Here is a 16,607-nt window from a genome sequence, read left to right on the forward strand (position 1 = left end):
GGTCTAGGCCTAGTTGAGACGATCGTCGTGACTGATTATTTTGAATCCTATGTATTTTTTTTGCTAAATAAACGATTTATTATTATTATTATTTATTATATAACTGTGTTAGTCCGTATGTCCTGCTGTCTACGTACCAAACATACACATACACATATTCACAAACTTTCGCATTTATAATATTAGTATGATTGTACACCCTGTGAATCTCCACATATGGTCTAATGATTCTTTTATTTGACTCCATTTTATTACTTAACCATTTCCAGAGAGAGACCGACAGGCAACTCCAGGGGCATTATGGAAGATTTGCCGAACACAGAAACAGAGGGTGCCTTGTTAGGATTACCGGAGACACAGACTGAATTGGATGTGAGAAGTTGCCCTTAAAAGATATCTATCTATCTTGTATTTGCATCACTGATAAGCATTCAACTGGTTGTTAAATAATTAATTAATTATTGGCTAAATATTATTCTTTACTCATAATAATTATCTTGTTGGATCAGGAATTATCTTGTTACCTCAAATGTAGGAAATGAAATAATAAATGTGTGTTTTAATCATTTTCTAGAACTTAACAGAATTCAACACAGCGCACAACAGAAGAATTTCTATGTTGGGCATCCCCACAAATGATGATGCTGATGTCATAAAGGTATGTCTGTCAGAAAGCATTTTTGTTTCTAATATTATTTAGTTGGTCAAAGGAAAACCCTTTCTGTGGGACTTTTAGGTTAAGTTAGAATTTGATCATGAAGCGGGATTTGATTTCTCATTTTCTCGAACCGTAGCAACACCTAGCCTTTCGGCCACTCGTTATCCCGATTATACTTTTAATCTCTAAACTATCTGTCTTTGTAACAAATTTCAAAAAACAATTTGGTTCCATGCAGTTTGCATTTGGTGTGCAGAAGAAACAGAGAGACAAAACGGTAAATCATGGAAAATATATTGTTTTCCTCTGCTTCTCCTATAAAAATACTTACTCACTTACTCCTTTGGCGCTGAAACCCCGAAGTGGGTCTTGGCCTCCGAGACGAGAACTCTCCATCTTTCCCGTTCCTGCGCGATTTCTTGTCAATTGTTGACTTTTAGCATGTTCCTATAAAAATGCTAAATAATTTGTTTTCAACACTTCCAGCCGCAAACCGGCACCAAGCGGTCCGCGTCCACGCAGGGTGGCGTGGCCAAGAAGCAGAAGCGGAACGTCTCTTTCAACGAGGAGGTCGACATCATCAACCCGGAGGACATTGATCCATCGGTTGGGAGGTTCAGGAACTTGGTGCGGTCCACTATAGTACCCAACGCTAATGTACCAACTAAGAAGATTAAACTGCAGAATCCTGATGAGAGTGAGTTTACTCAAATCTTTATTAAATAACCTAATTATTTTGTTATTTTTGACTTGCCTCAAAATTGCCTAAGTGAACTACAAGAGTTAAAATGTGCGCCATTTTAAAATATATAAATCTTATTAACATATTTATAACCGTATATTAACATACTTTTTTTTTTTTAACAAATGCTTGTATTCTTTTTCATTTTTTAAACTTATAAGGTTGAGCTCAGGCTTCATTCAGGGAGAAATTATTTATTAATTTATTAATTGAAAGTCATTAATATGCATTCGTTTATTCATTATTTTTAATAATATTTCAGGTCACGTCCACCACTCGCTGCGTCTACAAGAGATATCTCGCGGTACGAATCTGTACTCCGACCTGCCCGCACCGACGTCCTCGCCGTTCAGTCTTATCGGTGCCAGGTGATATTTCTTTTCTTTTCTTCTCAGTAACATTTTAAAAAAAGAACAAAAAAGAAATGTCCCGTCTCCCACATAAAAAAAATCTCAAGCCAATTTTGTCTGATTTTGTGATTTGCCGTGTGAAAATATGGTTAAAAATTATATGAAACATATAATGTATCGGTAGTTGGCGTATGCTTCATGTATCGTTCTGTACTATTTATATGTAAATGAAATAAATGCAAAAAAAAAATTCACAAAATATTTTTTTTTACTAATATTATAAATATTTCCAGGTTGGGCATATCGCTGCCGAATCCAGCACCAGACGTGGAGTTGGAAGGTCCAGAGCCACATCTCAATATGCATCCACCTCTACCACATTCGGGTATGTTTTTATTTATTGATCATTATGATATATTTTCTTGAATTGATCAAGATTTAAAAAGAGCAACTGCAGAGTTTATTGCCGACCGATAAATATTCATTTATGTAGTGACGATTCAAAAGTACTCAAAGAAGAAGTCTCATTGAACAATGAAATGTTTGAGTATTAGAAACATATTTTTATTCATGTACTTGTTTTTGCCCGCAGCTTCGCACACGATAAATTCGGACGAGCTTAATAGATGGGAAGCAAGGGGAAGGTTTCTTAATAACGTAACGTAATAACCCATAGAAACCTTACCCTAGAATCACTCTATCTATTAAAAAAACCCCATCAAAATCGTTCTGTAATTTTTGAAGAACTAGGCTTACCTCCATACATAGGGACAGACGCGGGAAGCGACTTTGTTTTATACTGTGTGGTGATATATTCTTTATAGTTTCAGACTATGCCTTGGCTCCCGTATATATAATATAAAATAACCAATTTTGAGTAATTTATAATTTTAAAACCTTATTTACAGCGTCAGAAGAATCTGGTGCTTCTAGCGAGCCGAAAAAGAAGAAATACGCAAAGGAAGCGTGGCCGGGACGAAAACCGGGACTCATATCCGCTGTTTGAAAACACATACACACAGACATACAGACTTTTATATACGTGTTGTGCGTAGAACGTTCGAGAATGTGCGTTATTACATTCAAATTACGAGTGTGTTTGGCCTTGATTCTGTTAGTTTATGAATATTAGTCTGTGTATGTTGTGGTATTAAATATTTGTTCAATACTTGCGGTTTTTGGGATTCTGAGGTTTGTTTGATCCGAAAAAACCAAATTCGTGCTTTAGCGTGCTCAATTCCCACACTAAAAAAATAAGCAAACCGTCAAGGTCCCACAGTCAAAGGATAACTCGCATGCCGTTCTCGTGGGATATTTAGGATCAAACCTTTCTATTCTGTCTTTTCTCAAGTGTTAAACTATCTTTCTATCAAATTTTATCCATATAGGTTAAGGTGAAAGCGAAACAGACAGATCGACACAGTTCTTTTTTATTACGTTATACGAAGAAGGAATTACATTATTGACTTATACCAATAATCTTCCTTTGAGTAGTCCGTATAACTTTAATTAAATATTAACTTATTAAGGTCTAGGTAGGACTTTTGGCCCGCCTAGACCCTTTCAAGATAAATCTTGTTTCCCACTTTGAGCAACATACAACTGTCGTAATAGTGATAGCAATTTTACTTTATCAATTTAGAAAAAACTGTGTTAGTGCGATATACATCCATATAATACACAAGTAGCGCCATCTAGTGAAAATGTTCTTAAACTTTCCCCCAGTATTTCATATGAAAAGTTAGTTTCTTAATTTGTGCCGGAAAACGTAGCTATTTTTTTTAATCATTTAAAAGAGAATCCATGGTTTTTAAATTTTCACACAAATAAAATCTCTCATACTGCCAATATCTCACCATTAAATCTTTATCTTTTTTCAATATATCTTTAAATAGAAAATATGATAAAGCATCAATTTAGAAACGCAAATAATTCCTAAAGAGGGCGTTAACAAGCTCTAAATAACTAGCTGCACGCCCGGCTCCGTCCGTAGGATCATTTGCCATTATTGAAATAATAAAAACTATCCTATATTTTAAGTTGGATCAAACTGCACATGGTATGCGGATTTTATTAAAATTGATTGAGTAGTTAGGGAGTACATCACGGACAAACAACGTGACATGGAATTTATACATATTAAGATATAGCAATATAAATTGTCCAATTGTATAAGATATTAAATAACACGTTAACTGAATCTATTGACCTCATTAAATATTAATAAGTCGGTTAATTATAATGAATACTTAAGTATTATTACAGGAATATTGCGGTAGTTAAATTTATTTTGTGGTCGTCAATTGGAAGATAAGAAATTATAAATGTGCGCTATCCTAATAATTTAATATGATAGTATAACTAACTTCGTGGATTTAGTTTTACTGATTTAGACGAAATTGATACAGAGATAGTTTGAGACAGTTATATATATTTTGTTTTTTCGGAAATCCAAGTGAGTTTTATTGAGTGGTAACTCATAACAGAATCAAGGCCAATAATTTATGACTAATAGAGCGCTTAGATTGTGACGTGGTAATAAATTCGATAAATACATACGAAAATATACCCTACATGGGTCGAAGAAGGTACAAATTGGTGTAACGTTAAAATTTAAAAAATATTAAAGTTTCGTACATGAATTGTGTTCAAATATAAACAAAAAATTAGGCTGTTATTAGCGACCATTTGTAGTTTATATAAAATAGGTAAGCTACGGTATAAACAAGAAAGTTTGTAAGTATGGATAATTTTTAGTCCTTTACGCGAAACAGCCTATCGTAACTGTATGAAATTCAGCACAGAGATAGTTAGTAGTCTGGATTTGCACTATCTACACGGGTGCACGCGAGTGATGCCGCGGTTTACAGCTAGTGTTACATAAAATAAAATCTACGGATATTTTATATTTCATTAAATGTCTTCAAATCTATGAAAAAAATTCTGTTATATTATGATATGGAAGAATTATAGCTTATTTTAACGTCTTTAATAAGAAAATAAAATTTATAAATTTTTCTTTTTGTTTTTAATGAAAATGTTCATTTTCCTCATAACGATAGAACAATAATGAATTAAATGGAGATTTATACTGTATATCTAGTAACATATATTTCGGATCCTAGCCTCTGTTTAAATTTATTGAATTAATTAAATTGCATCCAAGTAAAGCCGGGGCGGATCGCTAGTTCATAAAAAGTATGTAATGTGACCAATTAAATTATGCGTAAACCAAGTAAAATGTTTCAAAACTGAATTAACAATGATTAGTTATTTATATGTATGTAAAACTGTAAAATGTTTCCGGTGAATTAATGACTATTTAATTTTTCGGATTACGATGTATATAATTACAGATTTGGTTACTTCATTTTATGATATTTTTTATTTATAAAGCATTTTCAATGCTTTAGCAAACTAAAAAAATTAAACATTACAACAAATTAATTTTTAGAATGTTAGTGTCAATTCGTCGCCGATTTAACAGCACCGGCTGATGATCATGGGTTTTATTGATATGTATTTTTTAAGATACATAGTAATTATTTGATCTTTAGAAAGGTTATCTTAAACACGCTTATAAGGACCACAACACACAAAAAATAAAAAAAAAAACTTAAAATTTTATTCTTTAACTCATGGTTTTGTCATACGATAGAAAGAAGGCGTAATAAGCGCGCGTCAGAGCGCTAACCTGACGCCGCTCTATGACGCCATCTTGTGTTTGTACCACGCGCTACTGGCTTTCTCAGATAGATCGCATACTTAGCGCGCGTCAGAGCGCCCAGCCTGACGCCGTGCTGTGACCCTGTATTGTGTTGTACTACGCTAAGTACGCCTTCTGACCTAGCCATTAGTAATGTTCCATTTCATTAGTGTATATCATTATTTTGTACATTTGAATTTGAAATTTTAATGAGAGGAAATTTAGATTTGATTAGTTTGAACATTTATTTTTAAACTAATCGAATAAGCGTTTTACTCACAGCGATGGACGTTTTAAATATTGTTTTCATGAGCTAGTGTTAGATTTTACAGAATTGCACTTTTTATTTAAGCGGCAGATTTTTCAATGTCTAAAACATAATGCTCTTTTATATAATTTGAACGAAAGAAAGAAATAGAGTGTTTATTATTAAATGAATTTTGACCTTGAAAAGTCTGCCAAGGAATACAATTTTTTTTGTAGTATATTATATATTATGTAAGATTATTTTTAGACGTTATGAATAAACTGTGAATACTTTTGTATAATAAATATTTAATAAAAAAAAATATTTTTTATTTTATCACGTCAGACGATCCACTTAAAACGAACAGATTTAATTTCAACTTTTTAGAGTATACTCCGTGGGGTTGTCCCATTATTATCAAGTCAGTGTCTGATAATGGAAACTCAGGGTAATCCAGGAAAAACCAACTAATTCACAGTGAATAATTTTAGAAGTAAATATTCCACCCACCCACTTCTTGGTTTTCGATCTCGTTAAAGTTTTTCTAGTATCTCATATTATAATATAGAATTGTTATCTGTGGTTATAGTTATTATATCCTTGCGATACGAACAAGAAAAGAAATGCATCTCTATCACAATAAACAGCTAAACTTTATCGATATGGATTTATGATCGAAGCTGCTAAAGGTGGAGAATTTTGATAATTTGCCCCCTGTGGAATGAATATCAATAAAAATGTTTGAGATTAGATACCAATTGGACTGTTATAATCAGATAAAAAGTTGTCAAAGCGCTAAATCTATTTTGATATGATTAAACTGACATAAAACCTTTATCGCTAAGAAATATTTCTGCGATAATCAAGAATTTCTATGATAATACTGATTTTTTTATTTTTAAACTTCACTACAAAGTATAAAACAAATCTGTGCGTATGCTTAGATTTTTAAATTATAAAAATATTGCCTAAACGAATACAAACTCGTAACATTTCTCTGTATTTTCGAAGTACATATAAGTAAAAAAAAAATCGTAAATATTCGTTAATTTGAATGTAACGGTTCTTGCATTATTGTTTTTGGCTAATAATTTTTTCCCTATGGTGGATCTGTTTTTACCGTTTTTATAATTAATTGTTTTTCAAATGTAAGTGATTTCTTAGGTTTCTGTAAAGAGAAAGAGCGCTATCACGCATAAAATAGTTTATTTTCTGCTCGCTCGCTTTTACGAGTCAGGTATTTTCAAATCAATTAATTATCAAGACTTTCAAATTGCCTTTCAGGAGCGTGTACTTACTACTAGTGTACTCGTTTAGTGTTATCCTTTTCCATACCCTTTCCAATCCTCTCTTTTATTCCTCTCGACAACTCTGTCTTAATCCCTTTCCAATTTGAAGCTGGAAAGCCATTTGCAGAGGCGAAAGGTCTGCACTCTGCAGTCGTCTTTACGCCTCTCCAAATGTTCATAGGCCGTGGAAGCGCTTCCCATCAGGCGACTCATCAGCTCCATTGCTGACATTATTCAAATTCCCCTTTTAACAAGGAATTGTTATTAATTTATGGGCTAAGATGTTTCCGTCGCGAAAAGCTATTCTCAAAATGCACTATCTAACGCAAACATAATAATTATTAATTTTCCAATCTGAGTTTTAAGTGAAGTTTACAATTATTTTAATTTAAAGAAGTGTGGAATTGCTTAAAATATTTACCAGGAAAAGATTTAATTTATTTAAAGTATAGCGTCAACGTAATCAATTTGCGGAAGCTGAATAATTACTGCATAAATGTTGCATAGCACAAAATAAATATTTTTTGAATGAATATTAAACCACAGATTACAAAATAAATAATAAAAGTGCAGACTATCCATTACATATGCTGGCAAATGACAATGTCTACCTCAGTTTTCCCGCCAACTCGTGTGTACGTACACTGTACAGTTGTGGTGTATGTTCATTTATATCTTATTAATTAATATCATTACGAAGTTCACATAATGATGAATTATATGGGATATATAGGGTAAGTATTTTTTGGATAAAATAAATATAATTGTTAATTAATTATTAATTGTTATGTAATTTAAAATATACGACATGTAGATAGATAGATAGTAATATATATTTTATTGAAGTAAATGTTCAATTTACTATAGGTGGTAGCTACTTTTAAAAATAGTTTATATCATAATAGTATTAGACATTTATGCATAATTTAAGAAGTATTTGGCAGTAGGCGCGTTATTTTCTTTTTATTTTAAGTTATCGTTCAATTTAAATGAATAAATATATTCAAACAGTTTTGTGCTGAACGTACAGTAACAATAAATATTACTAACAATAAATGTTATATAAATTTTATTATTGAATTGATACAATACTATTATTATTGAAATAATAATATTTATTTTCGTTTTAGTTAATTTCGTGATCCAAAATATACATATGTTTAATCAGTAATTGCAACAGAATTTTTTTAGTTCAAACTGCACTCAAATATTTCACATATATTAAATACCTACTAAATATTATAATAATCATATTATAATATTCTAAGTCACGGAATAGATAAAAAGACAGGTACAGCAAAGTTAAATGCAGGTTGTTAATTTTTATAATTATAATTTGATAATGAGTTTATTCACCGAATGTTGATGTTAGAAAGGATTACTCGTATTTATAAACATTTGTAAAGTATTCGTATATAATAAGTTTAGTAAATATAATATTTAACTTATTATTTAGCTAATATAGACCCAGTCATTACACTACATTACGTATAATTACATTTACAAATGTAACTTAAATAATTAAATGAATCATTAGCTGCGTCCCGCGGCGTCAGGCGCTTAAGTCCGTATCCCGTAGGAATATCGGGATAAAAATTTACCTATATGTTATTCCAGTTGTCCAGCTATCTACGTACCAAATTACATTGCAATCGGTTCTGTAGTTTTTGCGTGAAAGAGCAACAAGCACACACATTTCCTTACAAACTTTCGCATTAATAATATTAGTAGAAAGTAGGATAATAAAAATATTATATATTTACTATACCCACACAAAAGTTTTTAAACTTGATCTTGAGTGTGAAATGCAATTTGTATGAGATTGATTGAAAATTTGACAAGTGAAACTAACTTTACGGCCGCGGTTTCGCTCGCATACCCTTTCAAAAGACTTACATAGGAATGAGATGTTGCATCTCAGTAAAAGAACCTCGCTCTAGTCTATCTCTAAACCCAAAATAATACAGTATTATGTTATCTGTGCTTATACCATAAAAACGATTCGTTTCGACGTCAAATAAGACAAAATAAATAAAAACATTTTCGCATTATGAATACATATGTAACATGATTATTTTATAGAAGTTGTTTCAGTTTAAAATGGCTGAACTCCGATACTTCGTGAAGCAACACTAGCTCACTAAGAATTATGTAAATACCATGGATAGCTAGTGACAGTGGCGTAGCTATCATAGCCAGGGCCCCGGAGCTCAGGGGGCCCTCTAACCTCAGCTTTGAAAGAGGGGAGGAAGGCGGAAAGAGGGGAGGAGGGCCCGATTCTTTCCCTATGCAACAGTGCCCTTGTCCCCCTAGCTACGCCACTGGCTAGTGACCAAGATTTCACTCGCGTGGTCAGTGGTACCAGTGTAAAAAGTTGAAAATTCCTAATACAAACTAGATAGCAATAACTTCTCTTAACCTAAAATCTCTCCCCTATTTGATAAAATTACAAAATCTATTTATGTATTGACATCACCATTCCCAAGAGATCGCATACAAAAATCAATAAAAACGAATTTGTATTTATAAATAAAGTCTAAAATAGATTTTGCTTTTTATTGTTTACTAGCTTTCCGCCCGCGGCTTCGCCCGCGTGGTATTCGGTTATATCGCTTTCATCTCCCCATTTCAACTCCTTCTACCATTTTTTAATATAAAAATTATCCTATGTCCTTTCCCAAGTTCAGTTCTACCTTCATACCAAATTACAAAAAAATTGGTTAAGTGGTTAAGGCGTGAAAACGTAACAGACAGACAGACAGACAGAGTTACTTTCGCATTTATAATATTAGTAGGGATTTACTTAATTATTACATAAAAGTACGGAACATCGTTATTGCAAGGGCAACTTGTAGATATTTGTGATTCATTTATATATTTAGGGTTCCTTCACATCCTTCATTTTACAATCCTACTATCCTACTAGAGTCCTACTAATCCTACTAATATTATAAATGCGAAAGTTTGTAAGGATGTGTGTGTTTGTTGCTCTTTCACGCTAAAACTACAAAACCGATTGCTATGAAATTTGGTACGTAGATAGCTGGACAACTGGAATAACATATAGGCAACTTTTTATCCCGATATTCCTATGGGATACGGACTTACGCGGGTGAAACCGCGGGGCGCAGCTAGTAGGTTATGTTTCTTTTTTACTTTAGCTATATTCCTACATATTATTTATCCATATAATAACAACATTACACACATGCATTTAACAAACACTGTTGAACATATTACATATGACTTAGACATATGTTTCCCAAAGATTTCCAAAATAACCGATCACCAGCGGCTCTCTGCCACTTTAATTAGGTCATATGCCAGCTCGTAGAAGGCCGTCCCACATTGTGACGTCCCGAAGAAAGAGATAAATATTTTAATGAAGAACCCTCTATGTGAAAACAATTAACGCTTGAATTACATTTTTTTGTGAACGGCGAAGACAAGGCGAACCACTTTCGTTATTTACGTATGTGATTTTTTGACGTTATCTGAATGATAAAAATGTCGATAAATATGTAAAATCTGTTTGTTTAGTTAGTAAAATGAAGGGCCAATATATTGTTGTGTTATGGTGAGTTTTCATATATTTTTAGATGATTTGGGAATCATTTTTGACAACTTTTAATTTTTTATGATCATTAAAGAAAAAACCATTTCTTTATTTTGCTACCTATCGCGATCACTGAAGATATTTTACTGTATTTTTTATCACATATGTTACAAAAAAAAAAAAATGGTAATGACGTGATACAAGCGGTAGAATAAAGATATTGTATTTTAACTAAATTTTGACCAGATACAAAAAGTGATAACGCCTCTATTACTATGTCATTTACATCAATGTCAGAACTTATAGTATTTTCGAAAGTAATGCTAAAGTAAATTTGTGCATTTTAAATATTATAATCCGTTCAGGACTTTTAGAGAAATGTTAGTCAACAAACATACGTACATACATGCAAGTATTCTCACAAACTTTCCCATTTATTTATTTAAGTATAGATTAAATATTTTATTTATAAATATTAGAAGGATGCGCGCTGGTAAAAATATCTGCTAGGCAAATGGCCGACGCTTATTCAGTTTCAACAAGCATTTACGACAAATCAATACGAATAATTTAATACTAACGCAATCATTGCATAACAATTTCCATACAGATTAATGTATTTCTTCTACGTTTGGTTAGATAGAAATGATTACATTGGCTATCCACATTTGGATACTAATTAATCATTTTATACATTACAATGAATTACTCATAGTCCCATCAATTCCTAATTCTATACATTACAATAAATTACTCATAGTAAACCATCAGTCCCCTATCTTGAAGATTTTATTCTATCGTTTGTGCCTTGTGTCTGCCGACAAACATGTCTAATAAAAATTTAAATGCATTCATTACACAAATGTTGTTAAAATTCAAACTCAAGTACCCAAATATACTGTGAACACAACTTGAAATAAAAACAAGACAATGAAAGAAAAATTATTTCAATTCATGGTATAGTTTCAGAGACATCTGAATAAATAGGAATAGAAGTTGTTATAATATTATTTTAATTTTATAGTTGCGAATAACCATACATTAGTAAGTCTAATATTGCGATTACATAGTACTAAATGCGCCCCGTGGTTTCACCCGCGAAATTCGGTACCCCGTAGGAATATCGGGATAAAAAATTGCCAATATGTTATTCCAGTTGTCCAGCTATCTACGTACCAAATTTCACTGCAATCGGTACAGTAGATTTTGCGTGAAAGAGCAACAAACACACACATCCTTACAAACTTTGGTACGTAGTTAGCTGGACAACTGGAATAACATATAGGAATCTTTTTATCCCGATAATCCTACGGGATACGGCCTTACGCGGGTAAAACCGCGGGGCGCAGCTAGTAATAAGATAAAATCATAAATTTTTGCAATTGTACCGATCATTTGTAAGTGAACAATGTTTGAATAAAATCTGTGCGTTTAATGTGGGTCAAAATCGAGACTTAACGACAGGATTAAACCGAGTTTAAAATCTGCCTTAATAACTGGAAATTTTTACGTTTCATTATTGCCTTATTTCTTACCCACCAGTTGGATGTTTATTTTCCTTTATTGTAAGGGGTTGCCTAGACCACTTCCTAGCTATAAGGCCTTTTACTATTTTAAGTTCTTATTCGTATATGTATTTTTGTTACATAATAATGAATTTTCATTCATTCATTCACTCTTTACTTTAGTGTGTTGGGCGTGTTGGTGCAAGCTGAACGACGCTTCCCGGATGGTTTCAAATTCGGCGCGGCGACGGCGGCGTATCAAGTGGAAGGGGCTTGGAATTCTAGCGGTAAATCTATACATTTCTCTACATGTATAAAATACTGGTGTCACAATACTAGTTACCATACTCCTACGAAACGGCTTAACCGATTTTGATGAAATTTTTTGTGCTTATCCGGCATCTATGAGAATCGGCAAACATCTCTTTTTCATACCCCTAAATGGTAAGAGGCAGAACAGCGTTTGCCGGGTGCAGCTAGTATCTCTTTATCACACAATGCTAGTTACCATGCTCCTCCGAAACGGCTGGACTGATGCTCATGAAATTTTGTGATTATATCGGGTAGCTATGAGAATGGGCCAACATCTATTTTTCATACCGCGTCTGCAGGGTCAGCTGGTTATATATAAGTATATAATAAAATAGATTTTGCCCGCGGCTTCGCACGCGCATATTATTATATATAAAAACCTTCCTCTAGATTCACTATCTATTTTAAAAATCCAATCAAAATCTGTTGCATAATTTTAAAGATCTAAGCATACAGACGATAAGCGAGTTATTTTATACTATATAGTAGTATGTGCTTGCTCGTAATGTTAGAAATTTTATCGTAATAACATTTGGATATACCAATTAATCCCTTTTTCATCCGACTTCAAAAAAAATATTTTTAATCCGACTACATTTTTTTGTTTTTGTTACCCCATAACTCTCTACTGGGTTAACGGTTTTTGATAATTCTTTTAATGTTCCAATAAGTTTCTTGTTATGTGGTCCCATTAAATATTGGGACAGTTCTGACAATTTGTAGTATAATTATCTTTGGTCACGACATATGGCGAAGCGTAAACTGCAGCCGGACCAATTTCGCTAATTCATTTGCTGTCGTGTTTGCCATTATTTGTTGTCAGGAAAAAGAAATTGTGGGAGAAAAAATTTCTAAGGGAGGATTATATGAAACAGCTATCTAGATCATAAAACATATTGATAAATATTAATTATCTACATTCATACGTATTTATTTTGTGTAATATTTAGTTGTTAAGGAATGTCATCATCTCAGGGACAGATTGTAATTTAACGGTTTCACTTCGGTAGAATACAATATACCGAAGAATAATGAGTCAAATTGTAATCATAATGATACGGTTCACAATCTATCGATAGTTTACGTTTACAATCTCGCTAGATAGATTGTAATCTAACGATCTTTACAATCTAACGGTGACATATACATAGCTCTCAGAGATCACGTTTATATCCATGGTGAACGAATTTTTGACATCGGTTCAATAGTACTTGAGATTAGCGATTTCATATAAACTCTTTATCTGATATGTATAGATTGTATCTTATAAGAATAAAACAATATAAAGGTATCGCGCGTAAATATAGTTACCATCATAAAAGATAAGACCAAAATAAATCTATGAAAACGCTGAATGGATTTATCTAATTAGGTACGATAAGATATCCTAAGATTTGTCCTGATAACCGAAGTGTTCTTGAAGTAAATATAGTTTATAAAAAGTAAAAAAAAGCGCTGTAATGATACATACAAATAAGGTCGAAAACACTATGTAATCTAAAGATGTTATAATTGTGAAAACGCACCACGCTTAATTGGCAGCTTTCGTCGAAAAAGTCGTCTAAACCATTTGAGAATATAACAGAATTGTGTAATACTAATATTATAAAGCTGAAGAGTTTGTCTCTTTGGTTGAAAGCACTAATCTCATGTACTACTGGTCCGATTTGAAAAGTTCTTTCAATGTTAGATAGTCCATTTATTGAGGAAGGCTATAGGCTATACATGTACCACGGGCGAAGCCCGGGCGGAGCGCTAGTGATTAATAATTAGCCATAATTCAATCGTCTTTGAATATTGACGGTATAAAGTTTTCTTACCAAACAGGTCTTATAGAAGTTATCTTAACCTTAAACAAGGTTAGACTTTGATTAAATTAATTACAATAATTGCAGTTAACGTTTGATGTTGAAATAATGCTTAGAATTATTGACAAATGTCATTTTTTACTTTCTATAGATTCTGCATTCTTTTAGATTTGTAACCCACAGGTCTTTAATCGACTGACATGACTCCCTTTGTGTTTGGGAAACTGCCATTTGTCTCATTTTAGAGTTTGTAGTATTACCTCCGCGCACGTCAGAGAGTTTTAGAGTTTTTATGTAGAAAAAGAGATATGTTCTTTGCTATATATGTTAGAAGTAGTTGATATCTAAACGGAAGTGCAGTCTTAGGTAGTAGGTGGGATATCCTTTTCTCGGGACTCTCTCTCTCTCTCTCTCTCTTTTCTCGGTGATTTTTTCTTTAAGACAATGCTTCTTCCTTACAATATAATAACTCGGTCAGTCGGATGTCGATCAAGTCTGTAACAAATTAGGTTGTCGCTGGCGTTTTGCCCATTAGATCACGAGTCCACACGATCGGTTGCATCTTAAATAAGAAAACTAATTAAATAGATAGCATAATGAATTTCTTTGAAATCGCACCCTACATTTGTTTCATCGTATATCCTACTAATATTATAAATGCGAAAGTTTGTAAGGATTTGTGTGTGTTTGTTACTTTTTCACGCAAAAACTACTGAACCGATTGCAATGAAATTTGGTACGTAGACTGTACAACTGGAATAACATATAGGCAACTTTTTATCCCGATATTCCTACGGGAAACGGACTTACGCAGGTGAAACCGCGGGGCGCAGCTAGTTTAATAATAAAAATATTCTAGGCTTACGATAACGTTTGACCGCCTCCTTGCTACAGTGGTTAACGCGTAAGCGTAGAACCGACGGGTCCTGGGTTCAATTCCCGGTGGGGACGCTCAAAAAAAGTCTCGGTCTGGCAGGACACAGAAGTCTGATCACCTACTTGTCCGTAAAGAAAATCGTTCAGTGAAACAGAAGTACATCATCTGCCCCATACCCCGCACACGGAACTTCACTTTATGATAACGCTTATACGCGTGTGAAATGGTCAATCCTTAAATATCCATTAACCTTTATCTTTCAGATAAAGCACCCAGCATTTGGGACACATTCACTCACCACCAATCAGAAAATATAGCTGACGGTTCCAGCGGCGACGTCGCTTGCGATTCGTACAACAAATGGCGGGAAGACATAGAACTGGCGTCCGAACTGGGTTTACATTTCTATCGGTATAATATTTTCTAGTGAGGCATAAGGTTATATCTTTAAACATAAAAGAAAGGTGTTAGTTACGCTATTTATGACTTGTAAATAAATAAATAAATAAAAAAATACAAAATTTGTAACCAAACAACGGATGAACCGATTTGACTAAAAATTGGTGAGTAGGTAGTACTTATCCCGATATACTTAAGTACATAGATAGACTAGTAGTTATCCCTGACATCCCACGGCAACGGTAACCATGCGAGGAAAACTTCGGGTCTATCTCTCTTGCAACTCCGCGGGGAAAGACGCGGGCAGAAAGCTAGTTTTTATATAATTTTTTTGAACAAAAAACTAAACGGCCTTATAAACAAATCAAAACTATACTACATTTAAAAAGGGACCACATGATTCACCCAGCCGAAAGTTCTGGAGGTAGGAAACCCATTTTGAAGTCTCAAGTCTGTATTCCGTAGGAATGTGGGGATAAAAAGTATCACCTATGTATTTATTCCAGTTGTCCATCTATCAACGTACTAAATTTCATTGCAATAGGTTCAGTAGTTTTTGCGTGAAAGAGTAACAAACATCCATATATAAATATATCGATCCATACTTACAAACTTTCTTTGACAACAACTTTGACAAAAAAAATAAATTGTCGCAGTTTCTTGGGGGATGTTTCCGTCGGTAACCACCGTAGCGACATTTATTTATTTTACGAGCGAACCTCGACACCGATAACAAACAATGTCCATTGTCTTGCATAGAAATTGTTTCTAATTGACATATTTCAGATTCTCAATATCCTGGCCGAGGTTATTACCAAATGGTTTTTCAAACGTCATCAGTGAGGATGGCGTGCGATACTACAATGATCTTATTGACGGTCTATTGGAGAAGGGAATTGAGCCAGTCGCGACGCTGTACCATTGGGATCTGCCACAAAATTTACAGGACCTAGGTATAATCTGATTTTAGTCAGATTGTTTGGTATAGTCTTTTATTTTTTGGGGTATTTTGATTCGAATTATCATCATCAGCCCATACATGTTCAATAAATAATATAACATGTCAAAATAAATATATAAATATAATGTATTTGTTTGGGAATATTGGTTAAATAATAACCACGTGTTGCTCTGTAAAAACAAAGTTTTATTTTCACA

The 16,607-nt window shown here is 33.2% G+C and overlaps 2 protein-coding genes across 2 annotated transcripts in view; both read left to right on the forward strand.

The window, feature by feature from the left end:
• LOC119837097 (nuclear inhibitor of protein phosphatase 1) overlaps positions 1 to 5,935 on the forward strand; it is an 8,081-nt gene extending 2,146 nt beyond the window's left edge. Inside the window, exons 4-9 of the mRNA XM_038362597.1 lie at positions 270 to 372; positions 575 to 658; positions 1,145 to 1,355; positions 1,663 to 1,768; positions 2,044 to 2,135; positions 2,659 to 5,935. Coding sequence (XP_038218525.1) covers positions 270 to 372; positions 575 to 658; positions 1,145 to 1,355; positions 1,663 to 1,768; positions 2,044 to 2,135; positions 2,659 to 2,756 — 694 coding nt within the window. The 3' untranslated portion in view covers positions 2,757 to 5,935. The remainder of the gene's footprint in view (positions 1 to 269; positions 373 to 574; positions 659 to 1,144; positions 1,356 to 1,662; positions 1,769 to 2,043; positions 2,136 to 2,658) is intronic.
• Positions 5,936 to 7,590: 1,655 nt separating this feature from the next.
• The window catches only part of LOC119837047 (myrosinase 1-like), a 16,556-nt gene continuing 7,539 nt past the window's right edge, over positions 7,591 to 16,607 (forward strand). The window contains exons 1-4 of the mRNA XM_038362537.1: positions 7,591 to 7,726; positions 12,237 to 12,340; positions 15,314 to 15,461; positions 16,236 to 16,402. Coding sequence (XP_038218465.1) covers positions 7,701 to 7,726; positions 12,237 to 12,340; positions 15,314 to 15,461; positions 16,236 to 16,402 — 445 coding nt within the window. The 5' untranslated portion in view covers positions 7,591 to 7,700. The remainder of the gene's footprint in view (positions 7,727 to 12,236; positions 12,341 to 15,313; positions 15,462 to 16,235; positions 16,403 to 16,607) is intronic.

Source organism: Zerene cesonia, chromosome 26, assembly GCF_012273895.1.
Source record: "Zerene cesonia ecotype Mississippi chromosome 26, Zerene_cesonia_1.1, whole genome shotgun sequence".
Classification (NCBI taxonomy): Eukaryota; Metazoa; Arthropoda; class Insecta; order Lepidoptera; family Pieridae; genus Zerene; species Zerene cesonia.